The 23,331-nt window shown below is 40.7% G+C and overlaps 1 protein-coding gene across 4 annotated transcripts; it reads left to right on the top strand.

Annotated features, from left to right (window-relative positions):
- The first annotated feature begins 31 nt into the window (after positions 1 to 31).
- On the top strand, positions 32 to 22,030 carry pals2b (protein associated with LIN7 2, MAGUK p55 family member b). Of its 4 annotated transcripts, XM_055058824.1 has the most exons (15): positions 32 to 139; positions 7,618 to 7,669; positions 9,197 to 9,258; positions 10,635 to 10,895; positions 13,905 to 14,023; positions 14,793 to 14,945; positions 17,007 to 17,159; positions 17,286 to 17,513; positions 18,200 to 18,331; positions 18,425 to 18,521; positions 19,231 to 19,299; positions 19,383 to 19,544; positions 19,864 to 20,066; positions 20,197 to 20,325; positions 20,783 to 22,030. In XM_055058824.1, the coding sequence occupies exons 4-15, from the start codon at positions 10,772 to 10,774 to the stop codon at positions 20,957 to 20,959; spliced, it is 1,746 nt and encodes a 581-aa protein (XP_054914799.1). In that variant the 5' UTR covers positions 32 to 139; positions 7,618 to 7,669; positions 9,197 to 9,258; positions 10,635 to 10,771; the 3' UTR covers positions 20,960 to 22,030. The 4 variants fall into 4 exon arrangements, with proteins under 4 accessions (XP_054914799.1, XP_054914800.1, XP_054914797.1 ...); XM_055058825.1 differs by lacking the exon at positions 9,197 to 9,258 and having other exon boundaries at positions 13,905 to 14,005; XM_055058822.1 differs by lacking the exon at positions 9,197 to 9,258.
- Positions 22,031 to 23,331: the final 1,301 nt, after the last annotated feature.

Below are 23,331 nucleotides of genomic sequence, written 5' to 3'. Positions count from 1 at the left end.
TTTGATTGGCATCGTGGTGTCGGCAGTCTGCTGCGGGACCAGGACAGACAGCTGAAGAGAGAGAGGGGAGGGGGTGTGGATCTGAATGTCCGACCGGGACGAACCGTGGACCACCGCAACTCACGCGCGCGACTCACAGGTAAGTCATGCCTCGTGAACGCACGCGACGCGAGGACGCTCCTGAAGTCATTCATAAATTGGTGTTGAAATGTCAGACAAAGACACTTGGCGCGGGTGAGAGGCGTAGCGGCGGCGGCGGCAGCGGAGTTTGACAGAAGCAGAGGCTCTCCGCGCTGTCGGAACACGTTCAGCTCTTACATCCTGTTCTGGATTTATGTCGGGGGTTGTCCTTTTTACCGTCTAACGGGGAAGGATCTGACGCACGGTTTTGGAAGTGTGCGCGCGCGGCACAATGAATGGGCTCGGATGGGGTAACAAAAAAATGGCCGCACGTGAGGCAAAAAACAAAAAAAAAAAAAAAACGATGCGAGCGTGAGCTTTAGTTGTCTGGTCAGCCGAAAAAAAAACGGTGCGACGCGGTTTGGCACGGATCCGTGCGCACGGTTCAAGCGCACGGCCGGGCGTTGGAGCCGTGGCGTAGATTCCTGACCGGGAGGAATCAGAGGAAAGAGCTGCGGGACAGACGGCACGGGAAGGCTGGAACTGTCCCGAGACTACCTCCTCTAGTAGTGTAAGAAAAAACAAAACAAAACACTGACAAACCAGGAAAACACCAGAGCACATCAGGTCATAGAAGATCGATTTATTTCTTTATTTTAAATGCTCAGATGTTTTGGGTAAGGCACATAATGACAGGCCCACTTTTACTGTATGTGAACACTTAATGAAAACATAACTGGAGAGCCCAGAGGCGGTCAAAGGTTGTATGGAGCCAAGAGCAGATTTTAACTTGGGTGGCAGAGGGTGGAGGGGTTCTTTCAGCTAAAGAGCAAATATATTTTAAAACCAGATATCTGGCAAGAACAGAATGCAGTTAACCTGGAATCTGCCTTTTCATCGGTTGGCAAAATACATAACTGATTTTAAATAGCATTTCCAGAAATAATAAAAAACAATGAGTCACTCCCTCAAGACTAGATGTCATTGTTGTAAATGGATGATGACAGGATGTCTATAAACAGCAGCATCTGGAAATGTTTGACAGTAATCAGAGGACAAATTTCTTCCTGACTAAAATATTCCTTTAACGAAAATATGTAGAATAGATGTGTGCCTGTGAAAATGTATGCAGAGATCATCTGTGAGACATAACTTGGATGGATTTCTCCTCAACTGGCAAACCAAAGAGACGTTTCTCCATTTTTCTCTCAGGATTATGAAACAGTTGGAATATTGAATTGCATGAAACAAACAACCTAAAGCTGAGGAATGAGGACACAGCGTTTCATTAAATTTCTCTGTGACAGTAGGAACCACATGTGTTGTTTGTGAGCATAAAGTTTATCAGATGAAAAAAAAATCATTGTTTTTGGCATGGTTTATATTTTCCTGTGTTCTTTGTCAGTACAAAACATCTGCTGATGTTTACGTTTCTTCAAATAGGTGAAGAACCTTTGGTTTGGCTACAACCAATCCAAAATGACTGGTTGGAGCCTTTATTCTCCGTGCGATCAAAACAAGTGGAATAAACAAAACAAAGTTTGACCAGAGCGGTCCCCTGATTATTTGAACTTCCTTCTATTCAACACGTGTGGCATTCGATTAAAGTGACAGATTAGGGCCAAACTCCATGTGTATGTATGGGAAAACTACCTCCTTACAGCTTGAGAGCAGTTGAGTCAAAGTATGGATGATGTCCTCAGCATTTCCATAGAATTTCACCACAGCTACATAACCATAGCTCCTCTTTGTCCTCACTAATGATACACAAACTGATCATGCAGAGGAAAGGAAAACTTGGGGTTACTACATTATAACGAAGGGCAGTCTGGAAACACAAATATGTGGAGAAAGCAGTGTTTATGTCTCTTGACATCAGAGTAACAGTGCTAACCAGAACCACTTTACAGGTGCCAGAATTGCAGTTTTTCCGAATTATTCTTGAAGCTATTTTGATGGTCCCAATTACTCCATAAACACATTGGAGTATTTGGCCCAGAATGCATTAGCTGTGAGTTTTACAACTCCTTATTAATATGGCAACTCATTTCGTAGTGAGATCATAAGAAGCTTTGACCCAAAAAACATTGAAGGAAATAAAAAGGGCGACAAATTCTTGATAAGTTGAGATTTATCTTCTGAATTGGAAACTGAAACACTCTTTGAACCTCCCTTCTGGAATTGGGCAGCCACTTCGTTTGCTTATGCTTTGGTTTGGCTCAAGGAATCTCTTAGCCTCCTTATTCAAAGGAGACGCAGTGCCACCTGGCTAGAAATATAAGCAGTTTAGGCTTTGGCACATTATGGAGGGAAGCCTTTGGTACGTACCGTGACGTTCCTGGATCCTGGGGATCCTTCCTGAGTAGGACTGTCCAGGCTAACGGACTACTAAGAATGCATCGTGTTGCATCCAAATTTGGTTTGATGTTTTTGTCTCTCATAACCAGATTTGTTTATCCAATTACAACAAACAAAAGAAGGACATGGAGATCGAACCAGCCCAGTGCATTACAGTAATTCTCCGGGCCCCGAGGTTGAATATCCAGTGAGAGTTCTTTCTCAGAAGCCAAGGGTGACCTTTATTGTTGCCAAAGTAAGATGAGCAAGCCTTCCCATGCCCTCATGTGTTTCCTTCCTGTCAGCAGGATGGAGGAAAACACAAATTTGAAGTCAGAGGCATGCCCTCAGCTTGTGCGGGAACATATGGGAGCGAGCCAGGCCAAGTCCAACACGCTGAAGCTTCTTCTTTTCTATTATTCATACTGTGGAAGAGAGGCGATGAAAACGAGGAGGAGGAATGTCAGTGAAACCCTCCAGACATGGACAACACATGTATAAAGTCAGCTAATATGCCTGCTGTCCGAAAGCAAGCCGGTTCTCCTTCACTTCTCCATCAAAACTTTCACGATAACAGCTGGTAGAAAACCAGCTGGCAAGAAGACATTACAATGGCTCATTTGACACTTTAATGAGTTGTGGCAAGCAATGCTGGTAAGGGAAAGGGAAGGCACATTTCAGTTCTTGCTGCAGGCTAAGCAGCTGCTTCACTCGATTACATTAATCAATATTGGGATTATACAGGAGCGTACCTTCAGAAAGTCTTTGAAGGAGTAGCCGGGGGCCAATGATAGGAGAGATTGCACTTCAAAACTTAAATATGTTGAGATTTTTTTATTTTAGCTCATAGTAGAGTTATCCAGCTGTCAATATCGTTAAAGTATTTGAAAAGTGGCTGAAGTGGTTTCAAATCCACTATAGCTTTGTTGAATATAGAGTAATGTTGTGCTGTTGTCCCTCCCCCACATGTTGCTGCAGACCGCTGGTCAGCAGGCTGAAAAGATGGTTGCTATTCTTTTCCTTTGCTTATTCAGATTTTAGTGACTATATTTGGTAGATCCCAGTTGACAAGCTACAAACGGCACTGTGGGTGGTTCTACTCGAGCACCCAGCCCAAATAAATGTAAATGTTTAAAGATGAAGCAGCCTTCCTTCAGCCAGGTGATTGACAGTTCATGGCAACAGATGGGGGAGGGTCGGTCTATGTTACTTTATGTACTCAGCTGAATCACGCTGGTATATCAATAAAAGGACTTCAGACTGTTAGGATGGATGACTAAACCTTTTAGCAGACGATGTAATAGTATCTTTTTTGAACCATTTGATACTGGTGAGCAGCCATTTCCTCTATTCTACTATTTAAGGACAAGACATTCTGATTTGTCTCATCTCTTCCCTCTGTTTTGTCTTTCCCAACATCTTTACTGTTTTATTTTACTGCCTAACATCACAGAAAGTCACTTTCCTCATTGTTAAACTTCACAGTCATATTAAGTGCTGTTGCATCACTGCGCCGCACCCTCCCCCTTCTTTTTTTTTTTTTTTAAATGATAATCACTTGCAGGCAGCCATGCAGCCATGGATGAAGCAGACAGCGCCATGTGGCGGCTCAGATTATGTCACAGAGTGCTCGTTATTAAGATTGCTGTGCGACTGCCGCTGCAGGGTTCTGACCATCTGATATCCCACCCGCTGGAACAGCACCAGGGAGGAAATTGGGGTCATTTTTGCACGAAGTGTGCTAATAGAAAGGCATTCATCAGGGTAAATGGTATTAATTTGGAGTTCAGTGTCAGATAATGACTCAACAAGGTTAAACAGAGATGGATTCTCATCTCGGATAGATTGACGGGGAAATTAACAGTAGCCAGCAGCTGGAAGAATGAACAAATTCTGCTGTTTGGAGAATATGCCTGAATATTATGTTGATATCGCTCCACTAAGATAGCCATCTTAAAGGTAGCAGTGTAATCCTCTTATTCAGCGGGCTGCGGTAGCACATGGAGTGACCTACATAGGGTTGGACTGGAGGCAGAGGGTGATGGGTGAGAGGCATGACAGGAAGGGCTTGGCCAGGGGAGATGAGATGAGCGCTTGTATGAATAGCTAGCCAGAATGATGTATGCTCACAAATGCAAAGGGCTTTAATAAGTATGTATTACACTCCTGTAGCACTGAGACAGTAAGCTGTAAACTTTGCACCTCACGGCTGAAGCACAATTTTAGATATTTTCCAACGACCCTGGACAGCATCGGTCTGTCCAGATGAATTCTTTGTGACTATGAAGCCATTGAGAAACACTGAAAGTGACTGCTCTCAGTGGTGTACATTATGCATCCGAAGGCACAACACAGTAGTGAAAATGTGTATGGCTAATAGCAGAGAGCAGATCCCTTTGGGGATTTTATACAGTGCCGTCCAATTTAGTTGGCACCCCTGGGGCAGACTTACTTATCTATTTATTTAATATAGTTTTGTTTGACCACAGCAGACCATTGTAGTTAAAGTCCCAGCAGAGTTGAGCACCCTAAACACACTGCATTTTGTGATATAAGGACAGAAAAGGCTTTTTGTCGAAGCAAGCCTGTGAAGCAACCAGTTGGTTTTTATAGAGTATCTAATTGATGTTATGGACTCTCGGCGACCCGGAGGTGGAGACAGACTTCTCCAACAGTGAAGTTAAGGGATTTTAAGTGGCTTGTGGTTGAAAGAGGTGGTTATTTGTGGCATGTTGTATTTACGATCCTGGAAAACAGGAAGTGGTGAAATAAAAAATAAAAAGAAGAGGTTTTGTAGTATTTATTTTAATGGGATTGTGCCACTTAGAATTTAGTTTAAAAAAATGTTTCTAAGTTAGGAAGTTCTCCATTTTGAGTAAATTAAACGTTACATTTTCCAAACATTTCCAATGGCAGATAATGTTACACCAGTAAATGTGTTAATTGTAGTTTTTTTAAAATACATTTCCTAAAGTGGCCAATCAAGATTAGTGTCTCTGTTGTATGGATTGTGTAATCATACCAAACAATGCTTAATCCAATTTTGAGTTCTAAAAGTTTGATTTTTTTCCCCCTTTTGCTTTAGTATTGTGCATATGTACACATACAACATGAGCTAAACATCAATGCTTTATACAAAAACAAACTCTGATCCTCCTTCATAATCCTTCTTCCGTGAGCTGTCCATCATCTGAGCGCCTGGCAACCAGGGGCATTCAGAGAGCATTCGTTGGCTCCTTTATCCAACCAATGGCAGCCAGAATTGCAAATGCCGTCTTTTTCTCTCCTCTTTCTCTATCTTTGTCCCAGGAGGAGGTATGAGGATCTGACAAAAGCCATGTTAAGATATGAGGAGCTCCAGCAACAGGACAGAGGGGAAAATAAATGAATTAACTCATTCAAATGGAACTTGTTTCATGCAAATAGCTCTTTTGGAAAATGCCTTGCATTTATTGCAGAGGAAGCTGATTTTGTTTGCTTGCACGTTCATATTGCAAAATGTTTTAGTTGGTGTAGAAACAGATTACAAAGTTGTTCAGCCATCAATCCCAGCTCACTTTGTTCTTTCAGTTTCTCTTATGTCTTCCCTCTCATCCTCTTGGGACTTCAGAAGCTCTTCCCTCTACCCAGTTTAATCTTTAAGGAATCTTCTCTCCTCTTCTCCTCAGCTGCCTTTTATATATTCCTTGCTCTCAGGCTCTGAACGTCTCCCTTGACTCCCTGACTGAAAATCTCCCACCTCCTCTGCCCATTTTTATCCACTCCTCAACAATAGGCTGCTGCCCTTCCTTCCTCTGCTAAGACTTGGTCCTCCCTCTTCTTTTAGACCTTTGACTGGTTCATCCTGGCTCCTGTGCTGTGGACCAGATGATTTGAGGAGGAACTGTTTTTCTTTTGTGGGGTGCCTCCATTAACATTCTTCCACAGGATATCTTTCACTTCCAATAAACTTGACCAACATGAATTTAATCTCTGTTGCGTAAGCAGCCAACCCCTCCTTGACACTAGTTGGTTAAAGCAAAAATAAGAAGTCATGGTATCATCTTAACATTTGTTCACTTTCTGCAACAATCTTTGTGTTTTATTTATTTTTGTACTCTCATTAGTACAGAATGACCAAAGTGGGTCCTCGAGGGTCGGCATCCTGCACGTTTTAGTTCGCTCCCTAGTGGTAGTAACAACCTTCTCAGCATGTCAGTATTCTTCTTTGGTCTTTAACGACCCAGGTGCGTTAAACCAGGAAGAGAACTAAAACACGCAGGATGCCGACCCTCGAGGACCCACTTTGGACACCCCTCCTGTAATATGTGTAAAGTCTGATGTGAACTCCAGAGAAAAGCTAATTTGAAACAGTCAAGTAATGCTTTGCATTTTAACACTTGTTCTTTATAATTATGTAGAACAGTTTCCAGTCAGTTTTACAATGACTGTTATGGCAGTCACAAAGTGGCTTGGGTTCTGTTAAGCAGCAGTAAAGGATTTTGGATCAGTGTACATAATTGGAGATAATTTTATATCTTCAAATTCCATTTTATATCACCATCTTCTTAAAATAAAGTGTCTAAAATAGGATATTTTACAATAATCTGCCCATACCTCTTGTTCAGTGACCAGAGGGCAACCCTGCAAGGATATGTGGATATAGACCATTGATGAATGCATGTACCTATAATGTTATTATTTTTTTTAAATGTATGCTGCACACTGAGTGAGCATAGCCAAGTGAAAACAGCCCTGGAGAAATGACTTTTTAACCTCAAACCCATAAACCTCAATATGATGATCTCAGAGCAGTTACTTCACATCTGAAACGAAAACAGAGAAAAAAAAAACACACACAACTTTTTGTCATTGCTTCCAGAAAAAATAGTGGCCATTTGCTTTGTTAGCAGCACAGTGCTAGCTGATGATGCAGGCGTGCTTGAACAGCTGAGCACAATCCGCTGCTTGAGATATCTGTCTTCAATGTTCTTCAGACAGACCAATAGCTGACTGTGCAGGCGAGAGTCCTTTTTCAGAACTTGCAGAGATGACTTTGATCAATGCAACAGATGCATCAACGAGAGAAAACATTTGCTCACTGTGTTTATCTGCTGGGGTAAATGGTTGCGTCTGCGTGTTCAGACAAACACTTGCCTCACAATGTGCTTCTCTTTGCAGGTTTTCACTGTGTACAGCTGCATGTAAGACTTGACTGCACCAACTGGCACAGGTAAACAAAGCTTCGTCCGTGTTAACGTATTATACACTTTTGGACTGAATACAAGAAGGCATTTCATGATAGGCCAATAGGAAAACTGCTGGCCTTTGAAGTTAAAATATCCTGTCGTAGCAAGGTGTTTATCATTGCAGAAGTTCATTATTATGTGCAGTATTTTTCAAGATTTTGCCCAAGCTTCACTGGCTGATAAATATTTCAGTCTGATTAGGATAGAGAAATATTTTATATGATGCACAATTAGCTGCTTGAGATATTATCTGTCTATAAGAAACTAGTTAGTAAAATAGCAAACAATGTTTCAAGACGGTAGGTTTGATCAGCTGATGCTTTTCTCTGGAACTCTGTTCTCTTGTCATGATGCTGTTATATGTCGAACTCTACGTGTGATTAATTCCATTGTTTTTATTCTGTGATGTGGAAAAACTAAACTGACAGTTTAACAGATTTGAGTGTGTGTGTGTGTGTGTGTGTGTGTGTGTGTGCGTGCGTGCGTGGGTGTGTGTGTGTGTGTGTGTGTGTGTGTGTGTGTGTGTGTGTGTGTGTGTGTGTGTGTGTGTGTGTGTGTGTGTGTGTTCTTGCATATATGGGAAGAACTAATTTCAAAGTGCTTCTACCTCAGCTGGAGATGTGTGCAGTAACACTGTATACTCATGGCCTGCTTGCATCCCCACTTTCCTGTACATATAATTCAGTCTGTGGCCAAAGTGGTAGAAATGTTTTTAACCAAACAGATAGAGATGAAAAAGAGAGAGACAGAACCTGTAATCCAGTGTTTTTGTGACTGGATTAAAACTCTGCGTCCAAAGATGGGGGGGGGGGGTTTGGCTGGTTAGGGTTAAGGATGGGCAGGATTAAAACAGACAGATCTGCTCGGTGCACAGCTGTGTCACCGTGGCAGCCGGAGTTTGGTGGATGCTGAAAGGGAGGAACCTGTTTTTGATTCATCCCACTTCTTCCCAATTCCACTGGGATACTTCAAGTTTCGAGTTTTAAAATGCATTTTCGCTCTGAATAAACTGATTTTACAATTGCCTTTGTGTAATTGTTGAGCAAGCAACCATTGAGACAACCTACTATGTTAACATCCAACTAACTAACCAAACAGTGGTCCGACTGACCAACCCCTTAGCAAACCAAGCAAGTGATAAACCAACCAATTAGCTCACTAATCACTGATTGAACCAACCAGTGGACCAACTAACTGACCGTTAAATTGCCCTCTCAATTAAAAGATAAGGAAACTGCCCAGCCAGTTCACTATGTGCTGTTAGCCAGGTGGGCATCCAACCAGAAATTACTATGTTAAGAATTTAGTGATTATGATACTCTTAATTACTTGTTGAGAGTAAAATATTGTAATTACATGGAGCAATTATTCAAACCTAAAATGCCTTTGAAAAGAGATTAATTGGCAAATTGAAGCACTGTAAAGTAATATGCTGAACTGTTTACATTTTTGCCAATGCAATGTAGCAATAATTGGACCCAAACGTATGTATTTCTATATTTTCTTTGCAGTCGGGGTAATGGCAGTCTGAACCAACTCTTGCTAGCGCTGTCAGTCAGCTGATTGAAAGAAGGTTAGTTTTTCCTTGCTTAATGGAAAGGCAAATTTTAATGATTCTTCCAGATGCGAAAAAACATGTTAAATATATTAAATTGAGAGAAGATCCACTCGTCGCTTTTGCTAACACGTTACAAGAAACATATTAAATGTTTTGTACATCTTCAAATTTGTAACAGATAACAACATTGTAACTATTATGTTGTAATACATTGTATTATTTTTTTGGGCAGCACTAGAAATATTTGTGACTTTTCTGGTTTAAGTAAAAACAACTAGATGGTGGCATGCAAGCAACATTGGCAATTTTGTGCTAACTAGCATGGTAGCATTTTATTGTAAAATGAATGAGGGTCAGATTAAATTACAAAACGGTGCAAAACCTTCACCCTGTTGAAACATTTAGGATTTGCTAAAATGCTAAATTCACAAATGATAGCCAACTAGCCCTAGCTGTTTGGTGCTAAATAGCATGCTAGCATAAGACGCTATAGCAAAAGTGGCAAATGAGACATATAGGTCGAATCAGATTTGTTGATCTTTGGCATTAAACTGCCATCTATAACAAGATTCTTCCCCATTTGTACTGATAGGGTTTTCTATTGTAATTTATTAAAATACACCAAAAAAGAAAAATAATGTTTATCTGGTCCAAATATAGCCTATGTTACAAAAGAATCCCATGGTGAGTGTCTAGCCCTGAAATATTGGAACAGCTTAAAACTCCAGCCCCAAATATTTTGTAATCCTGTCTGCCCCTCAGATTCCCTCGTGTGGAAAATTGCATTGTTGAAAACATTAATTCTAAGCAAGTGGATAACCACTAGAAGAATACATTTAGGATACAATCTGCTGAAACCGATAGCTTCTGCACTCTGAAGCTCCATTTGGAGTGGCAGCCCAACTTTGAGTATGAATGAAAGCGAAAGGATGAAAAGAAAAGGAATGTAGGGTTGGCTCCCCTTCGGTCAGACTTATGTAAGGTTACTTACATAATGACAAATTCAGCATAAGTGTGTGCGTGCGTGCCTGAGTCAAGACGAGAAGGGTAACTTGACTTCTGTTAGGGTGGGGGATCCAAGAGGACGGGTACCCAAGCAAACACAACAGGAGAGAATTGCTGGATTATGAGTGTATGTGTTTTTCTCTGTGTGATCAAAAAAAAAAAGGAGGTGGAGTTGAGCATGAGACGGTATTAAAGTCAGACTAGGGGACTGACAAACACTGAAGTGGTCATCATTCTTTTTCCTCATCACTATCGTCTCTTTTCTGTGGATATCCTCTCATGATAATAATCCTATTCAGTTCACTCTTGTTTTGTCTTAGATTTTTTAATCTCTGTCCATAATCCCCCTTTTTGTCCTCTATTGTTTTTCTACATTTCTCTGACAGTTCAACAAGTTGGCAGTGTAGACAAGACATAGTTGGAGAACAGAAGACGTAGTTGCTACTACTGGTGGTTTGCCAGTGGTTTGCTTTTGGATACTTGTGGCAGCTGGAAGGAAAGAAGAGTGAAGAAGGACCTGACTATGGTCACAACTATGGACGATCCCTGTCGGAATGGGGTGCAGGAGGAGGTAATGCCCTCTGGACAACCTGCCACGGAGAGGCCCCCAGCTGTGCAGTCCTCTCAGGGAGCAGAGACATCTGGAGGTGAGGAAAGGAGGAGGAGACTGGCACATTCCCTCTATACATGCAATGTTTTAAGAGATACAAGGATTTGTTTCAGAAAAGATAGAAAAAAATAAATGTATTGTAGGTACAATTCAACTCAATCTATTGAAGAATAGATTTGTCTGTTCTTCAATGAATGGGTCTCTTCGAAAGTTAAAAAAGTTTAAAAAAAAGAGCAACGTGCACCCAACCATGATTGACAGCGCTAAAACCCTCCTCTGATTAGTCGCTTTTCAGAGAGTGTTGTATTTCTGTAGATGGCAATATATGAACACTGGGAGAAAGCAGAGGAGCTCGACTTTCTCTTCACAGATTCTCTGTCAATACCATACAGTTACAATGAGTTTTTTAAAAAATATGTAAAAAAAAAAACATATTTTCTATAAAAGTTATATACTGCAGCTCAATAGCTCTGCTTTTTTGAGGCGTTTTAGTCCATGCACTGATTAGTTCATTGTTGTTGTTGTCAGTTTTGTCATTGCAATGGACAACCCTATTTAAATTAGAAGAGCTCCATGTCTTCATCCATAAAGCTAAAAAATACATTAGAATATATATGTGATAGAGTGATAGAGCCAAGGCACTTCTCAGATATATGCAGCTTCCAGCACACTCCCGTTGATGCTACAGTTAAATATGACTGGAATACAGGTTGACAAGTCTTTTTTTCCCTTATTGGATTTATCTCACACCCTTAAAAAATAGATGCATGGATTCTCAAGCAGGCAGTCTCTCCATTTGTATTCAATGCACGACACGTGTAGAAAAAGATGACTTTGAAGCACACAAAGGGAACAGTTTATAATGTAGATAAATGTATCTGCTTGGAATCAATTGTGGCAACTATCCCATTTTGGATTAAGAAGTTAACCTTTTGCAGGGCAATAGAAACACTTGAGCATGAGGCTTTTTCTCAGTTCCACATTTTCATTGAACAAACAGATTGTGAGTGCTCATTAGGATGGGTTGTGCACTCTTGCTGCGAACCGAGCAAACATTCCTGAGGTGGAGAACGTCATGACACTTATCTCAGTGAGTGGGTAAAGGTCAACACAGAGAGCAGAAAACCCCATAAACATATGAAAACGTAGCTGTATGGGTGTTTACTTCCAGATGTGCTTCGATTCTGGTTTTTAGTCTCTCCTCTGACGCTTCTGGTTTCAAAGTTTCCAGTCCTGCTCAAAAGCTAAATGAGTCTGTTTTGCTCCAACTTCATGTTTCGCTTTATAACAAATAGGATATCTTAACTTACTGATTATAGTTTTTGAAAAGTTATGACTGACTGTAAGAGTCTGCACAGTGAAATCAAGATGCCGTTTGTTTACGGTTTTGTGTGTGTGTGACTCTCACTACAATTACAGTTTTGGTCTGAAAGACGTGTGTGGTCCCCATAGGAGCCCAGGAACAGGAGTGTCTCCATACTGGATTTTATATTGGTGCTTCTTTTTTATTATGCAACAATATTTCACTAACTGTAGTCCTGTCTTATCCTCCCTAATGTATTTGCCCTTCATAAATATTGAAGGTTTGTTTTGGCACCGCGCTTGCTGTTGATGTAGTCTGACTGTGCTTTTGCCTTTGGTTTCCTGTTTTGTCATTTCTTGCATGTAGTACATTGTGTTCACTTTAATGAAAACCACCAACTCACAAATCTGAATGTGTATTGCTAGTTGTGTGACGTTCAGAAATATAAACATAAAAAAATACCCTGCAAATGTAAAATATGTTATAAGAAATTCTTCTGAAAATCGTCATTTGACCAGCTAAATTTTGGATGCCGTACAAAACAACGGGGATTAGATTTTTATATGCAGTGTAAGAAGACAAAGGATTTTTCAACACTTTCTGAAATGTAATGCAAAACATTTTCTGATTTAATTAAAGTATGATAACCAAGATTATTCTAAATGTCAGATTAAAGAGAGAGCAAATGTTTTATTATTACTGCCTCCATATTTCCACATATTTTTTCTTGCGATGAGTAATGGATGCTTAATATTTTTTAAAGTGCTCCAGTTTATCCTGCAGTAAATGACCTACACAGCACTATGCTGCCATCCTGATTTGGTACACCTATGTACTAAAGAACATAGTTTCTACACTGCTTATGCTTGCCTGAAATGGTTTACACAAATATACAAGGCCTATTCAGGCAATTTGTAATTGTAAAAGCATAGCAATCCTTGTCTATATTCGTCCATCCAATTTGAGGAATAAAGAAGTAGAAATAATGTTGGTGATTCTAATCTAAAACAAAACAGGTTTCGTCTGATTTAATATTACACAAACATGTGTTTTTTATACGTTTTATATATATCCTGTTTCTAGTTTTACTTTATCTCTGTTCGTAGCTGCAGTATTTTGGGGGGGTTGCATATTGAACTTGTTTCTTCAAGAGTAGACTCAAGTATAGAGTACAGCCTAATGACACAGAGCGTGATTGGGGTTAAAAGTATAATAGTGGGTTAGCAAGAGCAAAATCTAGAGAAATAAATCATAAGTTAACGGGCTAAAAATGCTGACTGAGCATAATTATTACCCACACAAGTGCATAATGACACACTGAAAACAGGCTTTAAAACACTGACACACGATTTCAGTGCTCTAAGTGGCTTAAATGGGCTTGCGTTGGCTTTCAGACCCTGGCATTACAGCGTTAGCTGCTTCAAACAAACAGTCCACACCTCTCCTTCTACAGTATCTGTTTATGTTAACAGATTAGATTGTGTTTTTGTTTTGTTTATTTTTTGTTTACAGCCTTTAAATCTTGGTAGCTTTATGCGTGGGCATGCACACGTGGGCTCTTGTGGGAATGAGCTTTGAAGCAGCTAAAATGGTTTTTGAAATGTTGTGTTGCTTAGAAAGTGTATGAACCTGAGATTTAGCTGTTTTAGATCAATGGGACTTGCTTTTTGTGTCAGGTCTGTCTTAAACCCACAAAAATATCTCTTACCCATTTTTCTTTGCGTATATTTTTTGTGTTTTCAGCAATGCAGCAGGTGGAGGATAATGTTGCTGAGGGACCTACTTCCACAGGCGTGAAAGACATCGACCTGCTTTTTCTGCGCGGCATCATGGAAAGTCCAATTGTACGCTCCCATCCTCAGGTAGCACACACACAAATTACGCTAAGGGTTAGAGGCTGTGAGCGGACTAACTTGTAGTCGCCTTGAAGACTCCCTCTGCATCCTTTGCGTGCTCTGGCTGAGGTGCTTAAGTACAGTAAGGCTTCTCCTGCAGGACATCCATATGCACTTTTAATAAGGAAAGAATGCAGCTTCTCACTGCTAAAGCTTTTTCTTTTTTTTTTTTACTGATTATGCATGCATTATAATATATTTTTAATTATAATTGATTTGCTTTCACAAATGTTCACTGCTGTGTCCAATCTTTTATGTGGTCAGGTTATTTCAAGCACAGATGTGAAGTAGTTCTTGCCAGAAAAGACGTAATTTTCCACTTTTCACCTATTCCATGAAGTTTGTAGAAATTAGATTCATGTTTTTACTGGAATGCAAGGCTGAACAGCAGGTTGTTTACAGCCGAAAAATTGTCATTTGACCAGCTAAATTTGGGATGCCTTACAAAACAATGGGAATCAGATTTGTATATGCAGTATAAAAAGACAAAGGATTTTTCAACGCTTTCTGAAATGTAATACGAAACATTTTCTGATTTAGTTAAAATAGGATAACCAAGATTATTCTAAACGTCAGATTAAAGAGAGAGAGGGAACGTTTTATTATAAATTTCCAACAACATTTATACATGTATACATAATAGCACCAACACAACAGAGAGTCATCTGAAGATTTTTTCCTTTTTCCACATCTGTGAGAACCATCTGCCCTCCCTGAGACTCTTTGTCCCCTCCAGGCTCAGGAGCAGCAGGAAGACGTCAAGCTGGAAGCGGTGCAGGACAACAACATGGAGCTGGTGACAGAGATCTTGGGCGACATCAGCAACCTCAAGGTGAAAGATGACAGCGCGACTGAACTCTCCAGGATCCTGCAGGAGCCGCACTTCCAGGTGAGACAGAGTAAACAGAAACAAACAACAGGAAAGTAGTGTTAGAAGCTGTAATCCTCCACAACCAGACAAGTCTGGATGCAGAGATGGTGCTCTTTCAGTGTTGATTCATATATTGCAAATGTTTGAGACAAACAGGTTTTCATGCATTGAACAGTGAGTATGCTGTTTTATTATTCTGGTTTTGGTTAGTTGATGTTTGGCCCCTGTGCTCCAGTGCTGGACATAGCAGCAGGTTTACACAAGCTGGACCAATGGGAGCTTTTATTCTGAGCCCAGCGAGCCCTCAGAACCAATCAGAGCTCTCCGAGCTGTTAGCTGGAAGTTAAAACCCTGTTGACCTACTGAGGAAGCGGGTGGGAGGAAGGGAGATGCTGGGTTTATAAAAATGGGAAACAGATATTACATCACAGACTGAGCATGTGAGTTTGAAGAGTGAGTTTCCTGGAGAGTTGTTGTTTATCATCTGAGCAAGATATTTTAGGAACAAGAGACAGTAATCCAGGATTGGAAAAAAGCTGTTTTAGGGATAATCAGTGAACCAAAAAATTACGTGATGACAATCAGAGGGTAATCCTAAATTTTGATTCATTAGTTGATTGAGTCTTTTAGTGGATATGTCAGAAGTGCAACTTAGAATCTTACTAGTCATACTGAAAAAAACAAAACAAAGAAAATGTGCACACCTCCAAAAATACCTCAGAAAAGCTTCTTTTTTTTCCAGAATAGATTTGTCAATCTTCTAAACTGAAGTAGCAACACTTGTTATAATGAAGAGATGACCAGAAACATTAGAAGAGAAAAACTTGTGAAGAACAGTCTTTTATAAAGGCACAGCTAAAGCATACTAAATAGCAGAAGCTGGTAAATACAATCCTGTAAGGAAGCTGCTTGGAAGTCTTAGCAGTTTTGCAATTGACACAATGACCTTAAGGTTAACTGCTAGATAAAGTTGGACTAAAATACTAATGTGCTAATAATGATGTGTTTGCTGAAAGTAGCTAACATCAGCTACTGTGCTTTCATCAACTTTTATCCCAGCATCTAAAATACTAACTTGCTAAAAGTAAAATCTTAGCTGAAAGTGGTTAACAGTACTATCTTGGTAGCATCTTAAATGTCAACATCAGCTAAATGCTAACATGTTGATGGTGACATTTTAGTTGATAGTGGCTAATAATAGGTGGTGATATCAACATTAGCTAATGTCCTAAATTATTTGCTTAAAGTACCAAATAGTAGCTGCTATGAAGTTATGTGCTAACAATGACATTTTAGATAGAATTAGCTAAGCACAGAATGGTCCCATAAGCATCTTATATATCCTGGCATTTTTCTGAAATGCTAGGATACCTAAGTTATATGGTAAACTTAGGTATTAACTTAGCATTAGCTAATAAACGAGCGTTAGCTAGCATACTACTTACAACATATCATGTGAGATAAGCTAATGGTGTTTACCATGTCAGCAGTGGCCAATACATTACTATTTGCTTAGGTTTTTACATTAGGCAACATGCTAAAATTTGTAATATTAGACACCTTGAATGTTTTAACTATTGCTCATCCATTTAGTTTTTGAATGGCATGCCTAGCTGAAGGTAAAGTGGAGAAATGAGTTATGAAAAACCACAAGAGATTTGAATGATTTGAAAGCTTAACCCCAATCCTGTCTATTGGCAACACTTGTTGTCAAAAGCTACATATTTTGCAGAGTATAAAGTCAATCGCTGATGTCGTGTCCTCAAAGAGCTAAAGGTTTTAATGTCTGAACAGCTAAAGGTCTTCATAGCTGAGCGCTCTCAGTAGCATCAGTACTTCATAGGATTCCCACTTAATGTCAGTTAGTTGATACTTATCACTGTCACACACTTTACATCAAGCAGTAATGCATAAAGTTGCTCTGTTTATGGTTTTAAACATCTAGGGTTACTCAGACTAAACCAGTGAAATGAATGAAATTGAGTGAATGAAATTGAGCAAGAGACATTCTTTTTCTAAAAACATAATTTTAAATATTTTCTTGGCATGCTTCACGTACGATTGTTTTTCCTCTCTTAGTCCCTTTTGGAGGCACACGACATGGTGGCATCAAAATGCTATGAAGCTCCTCCGCCGACTGAAATGACTAACGACGCAGCGGTCAACAGCGCGCTCATGCAGGCCGACGCCGTCCGCATGATCGGCATTCGAAAGAAGGCCGGCGAGCCGCTGGTGAGCCGAGCCGAAGGGCAACTCGATAAGTTTTATATACTTCTTTGTACCTTTGTTTTTGAATGATTGAAGAGGAAAGGAAGCATCCCAGGCTATACATTCCATAACCATTCATCTTCCCCGCAGGGCGTGACCTTTCGCGTAGAAAAAGATGACCTGGTCATTGCCAGGATCCTCCATGGCGGCATGATCGACAGGCAAGGCCTGCTCCACGTGGGTGACATCATTAAAGAGGTGAACGGCAAGGATGTCGGCAACAACCCCACAGAGCTGCAGGAGATGCTGAAAAACTGCAGCGGAGGCATCACGCTGAAGATCCTCCCCAGTTACAGGGACGCTCCTGCACCTCCACAGGTAGAACAACAAATCGGTGTTCAGTGTTGGTGTAAAGAAACGATGCATAAAGAGCGGCAGATGTTGGGTGGTGGCACCGGCCTGGTGATCTAGCGCCTCCATCAATCCTCTGTGCATGAATGTGAACCATGGGAGCCCTATTAATAACACTCGACATGCTATGTAGGTCAGAATTGCTGTTTTAGCCTCATACGCGCACACACACACATATCCACTCACTCTCACACACATGCTTCCTGTAGTTACATGCACCCTCACATGGAAAGTACAGTAGGTTATAAAACCCTTATTTTCTCGATGACATCAAAATAAAAAAAGGCCTTTTTTTCATCTTTCACATAAATTGACATGCGTAAACATGCCAGTTTATGCTAAAGACGCATAAAGTGGAAGTAAAGGTGAATGAAACATGATGTGAAACGCTATCCTGCTCTGCGGCTCTGCACATGCTGAGCAGTGTACTTTACTGGCTTGTTTTATGGCTTCCTCTGGCTGCTTGTTTAATTTAATACATTAGCCAGAGCACTTAGCCTTTCTGGCAAACGCCTCCGCTGTCGGTGCATCGTAAAGAGCAGCACAGGGCGTCCTCTGAGACCCTGTTGTCACTTCTTTACTCCAGCCATACCTTATATCACTGTCTTCTTCTGAAACATAATCAGATTTAAGTGAACATGCGAGCCCTACAGGTGTACGTGCGGCCGTATTTTGACTACGATCCAGCCAGTGACAACCTGATTCCCTGTCGAGAGGCGGGAATGGCTTTCAAAAGAGGCGACATCCTTCAGATTGTCAACAGAGAGGATCCCAACTGGTGGCAGGTGAGCTTTTCCTTTCACTTGTCGTTTCTGGTCAAGTGTCCTCAAAGGTCACGAGACGAAAGAAATCTCAAGCTGCACTGTAATCCATTGCAGGCATGCCATGTAGTGGGTGGCGCCACAGGACTAATACCCAGTCAGTTCTTGGAGGAGAAGAGAAAAGCGTTTGTCCCCAGAGACTTTGATGGATCAGGTTTGTCTTTGTTCTCCCTGCCCATAATTGTGGTCTTAAATGCAAATGAGCCATTTACTCGTTGTAAACTGCTGTCATCATAAACATGAATGCCATATTAATTTTGTATTTTAATGATGCATTATCCTTATTTACAAACCTGCTTTTGAGCACAGCCCCCAAGTTTTCAGTGGAGATGAGATGGGAACCAACAAGCTCATGTTGCTTGGAGACATTGTTCTGTTTGCCTTGTTTTTAACCACCTGAATCCAAAAAATGTAACTTTGTATTAAAGAGAATTAGTTAGGAAAACCTCCAGAAAACCAAATAGCCTTTACAGGTTCTGATGAGACGTTCGGCCCAATATCCATGCAAAATTATTCCAAGACCACATTGATGCCTACAGAAAGTGTTGTTTCTCTTGAACCTGCTAAGAGAGATTTAACTTTTTTTGTTTTTAGAAAGTATTTTGTACAAAAAAAGCCCCAAATTTCTAAGACATTCATGCTGATGGTAAATTTATGTAAGAAATGTGACACATCAAAATGTGAAAGCTACACTTAATGCATTAATATTAATTAAGTCTACCAGAACTAAATTCACAGACCTGAAGCAATTCTACCACAAATGCCACCAACACTCAGAAAACATTCCAAGCCTGCCCCCTTCTGGCTAAAAGCTGCAATTGCAAATATGCACACGTAAATAAATACTCCTCTTTCATTTTCAGGAATTCTCTGTGGCACTTTAGCAGGGAAAAAAAAGAAGAAGATGATGTACTTAACAGCCAAGAATGCAGGTAATAATAAATTCTTCTCAGTGTTGGTTTACAACTGATGTTTCTATTCCAGTTTTCTCAAACTTTAACATGTTTTCTGACAGAGTTCGACAGACACGAGTTGCAGATTTACGAGGAAGTAGCCAAAGTCCCTCCATTCCAGAGAAAGACACTAGTCCTGATTGGAGCTCAGGGGGTGGGCCGCCGCAGCCTGAAAAACAGACTGATGGTCCTCCACCCCACACGCTTTGGCACCACTATACCATGTATGTAATATTCCTGTTCTCCTACACAGTGCCTCTCACTGTTCAAACTCCCTGGAATGTTAAGGTTTTAATCTTCTATTCTGACTGAATGCTATGGAAAGAATTTAAACTTGATGTTCATAGATGTACTCGGATGAGAAAGAGCTACTTTACAAAGAACGGACAAACATTTCCAAAAATACAAAGTACCCAGAGCAACGAACGCACCAAAAGTTGGCTGCCGAAGTCCAAATATGAAAAAGTTAAAGGGCCTGTAATTTAAAAAAAAAATTAAACATTTAAATATTCAAAGCTATGCTTTTTTTTTTTTCACCTTCAGATACGTCACGGAGGCCCCGTGACGAGGAGCTAAACGGCAACACCTACCACTTCACCTCGCGGACAGACATGGAGGCGGACGTGAAGGCCGGTCGCTTCCTGGAACACGGCGAGTACGACGGCAACCTGTACGGCACAAAAATCGACTCCATACACGAGGTGGTCGCCGCGGGACGCACCTGCATCCTGGACGTCAACCCCCAGGTACGGCTCAAAAATGGCTCCTGAAAAGGACTGGCGAATAGCCGGCAGGACGGAGGGAACCACACAGAACGTCACAGAGAAGCTACTGTAGGTGAACGTAAACATGTTCCTGCTTGATTGTCCTCTCCAGGCTTTGAAGGTACTGAAGACAGCGGAGTTCATGCCCTTCGTGGTTTTCATCGCAGCGCCTGATTTCGATACGCTCAAGGCCATGCACAAAGCTGTGGTGGATGCGGGCCTCACAGCAAAACAGCTCACAGTGAGTAACCAATCGACAAACTCAACAGTGTGATCATATCGATTTGACTAAGACCAAGACCCGACCCATTTTCAGCTGTTACTTAAACTGTGAGATTCACTCCAACAAAATCATAGATACTCCATCAATTATTCCTGACCAATAAGCTTTTAGTCTGATCAAACATTTGTTTTCAGCAAAGTTGTTGGTGGTGATGGATTTATTTTCACAGCATGTCCATCAAACCACTGTTTGGCGTGTAGAATGTGTCTGATGATTTTTTTTCGGAGACTTGGTGAACCCAGCCTACCACTGAGGTCAGGAAAACCTCCCGTGTCTCCATTTCATTTCAAGTTTGGAAGAGTGGCCTTATCCTTAACATAAAATGTACAATTTGCCGAATCGTCACTCCCTTTTCACTCTCCGAACTGCAAACACTGTTACTCCAGTGGTGACCCGTCCCTTGTTGTCTCCGCAGGACGTGGACCTGAGGAAGACTGTGGATGAGAGCGCCCGCATCCAGAGGGCTTACAGCCACTACTTCGACCTGACCATCGTCAACGACAACCTGGACAAAGCCTTCGAGACGTTACAGGCCGCTGTGGACAAACTGTGCTCCGAGCCTCAGTGGGTCCCAGTGAACTGGGTGTATTAAGGACTAGAACCAGCGCTTCCACAAACCACAGAGTTTTCTGACAATGAAGAGGAGAGGAGGGAGGAGATACTACTGATAATATCCGATTGATCCTTCTCTCTCCCCCCCGAGACCTGCACACTGTGCAGCTCCTTTTCTACTCCAAACTCAAAGGGAAAGGGTGCTTATGTATTTTATACATTTTTTTAATGAAAAATCTTTATATCTCACGTGGAATCAATTCAAACACATGTGCTTGGGCCAGTTGTTTTTATTTTTCCATTTAATTTATTGTTGTAGTCTTTAGTCTTGTGAATGGTTTTGTGCTGCCAGTCCTTCTTCCATGACAGGAAGGAGCCGTCTGCACCCAAGCTCCAGAATGAAGTGGGGCTTTGAGCAGTCGTCTCCGTGTCTGAAAGACCACCGGAGCCATTCTGTCTCCACCTGAACCTTTTGTCATTTTAAAGTAGCTCGTCAGCTCATGTCCTCCAGCTGGATCAAGGAGTCGCCCCCTGCTGCCAAGAAGGAAAACTCCTTTTTCAAAGGGCAAACCGTTTTGTCTCGATTTGTCATTTTATTTTCTATCATTGTGGTGATTAAATAGTGTGTAGAGTTCAATCAGACGTGATCCTCAGCTTTATTTATGTGTCACGTTGTCGTCGCCCAGACCTCACAAGCCAACCTGTTTGTTGTATTTTTGTAAACGCGACTCACTCTGTCCTTATGTTCGGTGTCACTGAATGTCAAAGCTCCTTACCAACCCCCCAATCAGACTGAAACTGATGCAGCGTCCAACTCTACAAGCACCCAAAGCAAAGCCAAAACAGCAAAGCTGTAGCATCATGCTTTCATTTTGAAATATCAAAAAAACAAACCTTTTTTTTCTTAAGATATTTGCTTGCACTTTAGGTAAGAAAGAGAAATGTCCTCATGTTGATGTATCTTACAGTAAACGTAATTTTTTCCACAATCTTAGGTTTTATTTGCGTCAGCCCCAACTGTGTGACTGAAATGTTGCCCCATCAATCCACTGTACTTGTTTTTACATTTTTATTAGTAAAGTTCTAATTAATAAAGTTTATCAAATCGTAACCTGCGGCTGCTGCTGCGTCTGTTGACCAGAATGTTTCAATATACCCGTCCATCAAGTGATGAAAAGGAACAGAGATGAAAATGCACAAATGGAAAAAATAAAACCACAACAGAATAAAGTATTTTAAAAGTTTTTATTTTACGCAACTTACAGTCAAGCCAAAGTGTGAACTATATTAAGTGATACGTATTCACATTATGTCCTAAACAGGGTTTACAGCATATTTTGTGTTCTGTAAGCATAACTGTTACCCGAAAAAAATAAAATAAAAGTAAATGTGAAACAGAAAACCCAAGACAGCCTACATCTTTACAACACAAACAAAAGGAGCTTAGCAGTCGATGTGAACAAATTAAATTCAGCAAGATGAAGAACCCTCACCAGAACAAGAAGGACAGCAAACTCAGTTTTTGGCATGTCGGTGGTTTTAAAGAAAAAAAATAATAATAAAAAAAAAAACTTGGAGAGAAGTGAAGGGAGGTCTGAAGTCACGTGACTTTGCAGAGCTGCCTCTGCCGAAGGACTTTGGCTGCAAAGGAGTCGCTGAAAGGTAGAAAATTGAAAGTTGGGGCAAAAAAAAAGAAAGGAAGAAAATTGAGCACCCTGAAAATTAGTTGGCCAATTTTATTCTTAATAAGTTGTTATTCATCTCCGTTAAACAAAAGGACCATCTTTGATGTCAACTACATCTCCAGAGCAGGCTCTACATTCACAGGAGGTAGATAACGCGGTGATGACGACGTCGACGAGGAGTCCGGGACATTGTAGTGCATCATTTCTTCCACTGTAAGGCCAGATGGGAACTTTCCATGTAGCTCCAAGGCCGTCTTAAGACAAAGGTGTAAAAGAAGGGCGGGGTGGGTTCGGTACAGCCCTTTCATGGCGATACCTGAGTCAACAAGCGTGTGAAAACACTTGGTGCACCATCAATTCTTCATAGACAAAATCTTTTTTTTTTTTTAAATCGACATGGTTGGAGAAATATTTGGATGAAATTTGAGTGGATTTGGCCAAAAGGTGTTACAATAGCAGGTTGAGGCATGTGTGCTGCTTGTGACATTCAAACCTCCCATTAGGGAAAATTAAAAGATATATAAATGTATATATATATATTGTTGGACAATACATTTAGAGAACAAAACAGAGTCAATGCAGCATATATCAGGCTTATGAGGTACTTCATGAATATATATAGACAGATATAATCAACTTTTTTTTTCTTTAGAAAAGCTTCTCAAAGTCATTATTCCTTATAGTTCCTATTGATAGCATAAAATACCTCGTCAGTCATTTTTTTTTT

Source organism: Poeciliopsis prolifica, unplaced genomic scaffold (assembly GCF_027474105.1).
Source record: "Poeciliopsis prolifica strain line A6 unplaced genomic scaffold, Auburn_PproV2 SCAFFOLD052, whole genome shotgun sequence".
Taxonomy (NCBI): domain Eukaryota; kingdom Metazoa; phylum Chordata; class Actinopteri; order Cyprinodontiformes; family Poeciliidae; genus Poeciliopsis; species Poeciliopsis prolifica.
The sequence above is the reverse complement of the archived record's forward strand: the minus strand, read 5'-3'. Positions and strand labels throughout refer to the sequence as shown.

Excerpts from the sequence above, each read along its gene's own strand:
- pals2b (XM_055058822.1), top strand. The coding sequence starts at position 10,772 with ATGGTCACAACTATGGACGATCCCTGTCGGAATGGGGTGCAGGAGGAG. Across the intron at positions 19,300-19,382 it reads CTTAACAGCCAAGAATGCAG|AGTTCGACAGACACGAGTTG; the intron begins GTAATAATAAAT and ends GTTTTCTGACAG. Across the intron at positions 20,067-20,196 it reads TCCTGGACGTCAACCCCCAG|GCTTTGAAGGTACTGAAGAC; the intron begins GTACGGCTCAAA and ends TGTCCTCTCCAG.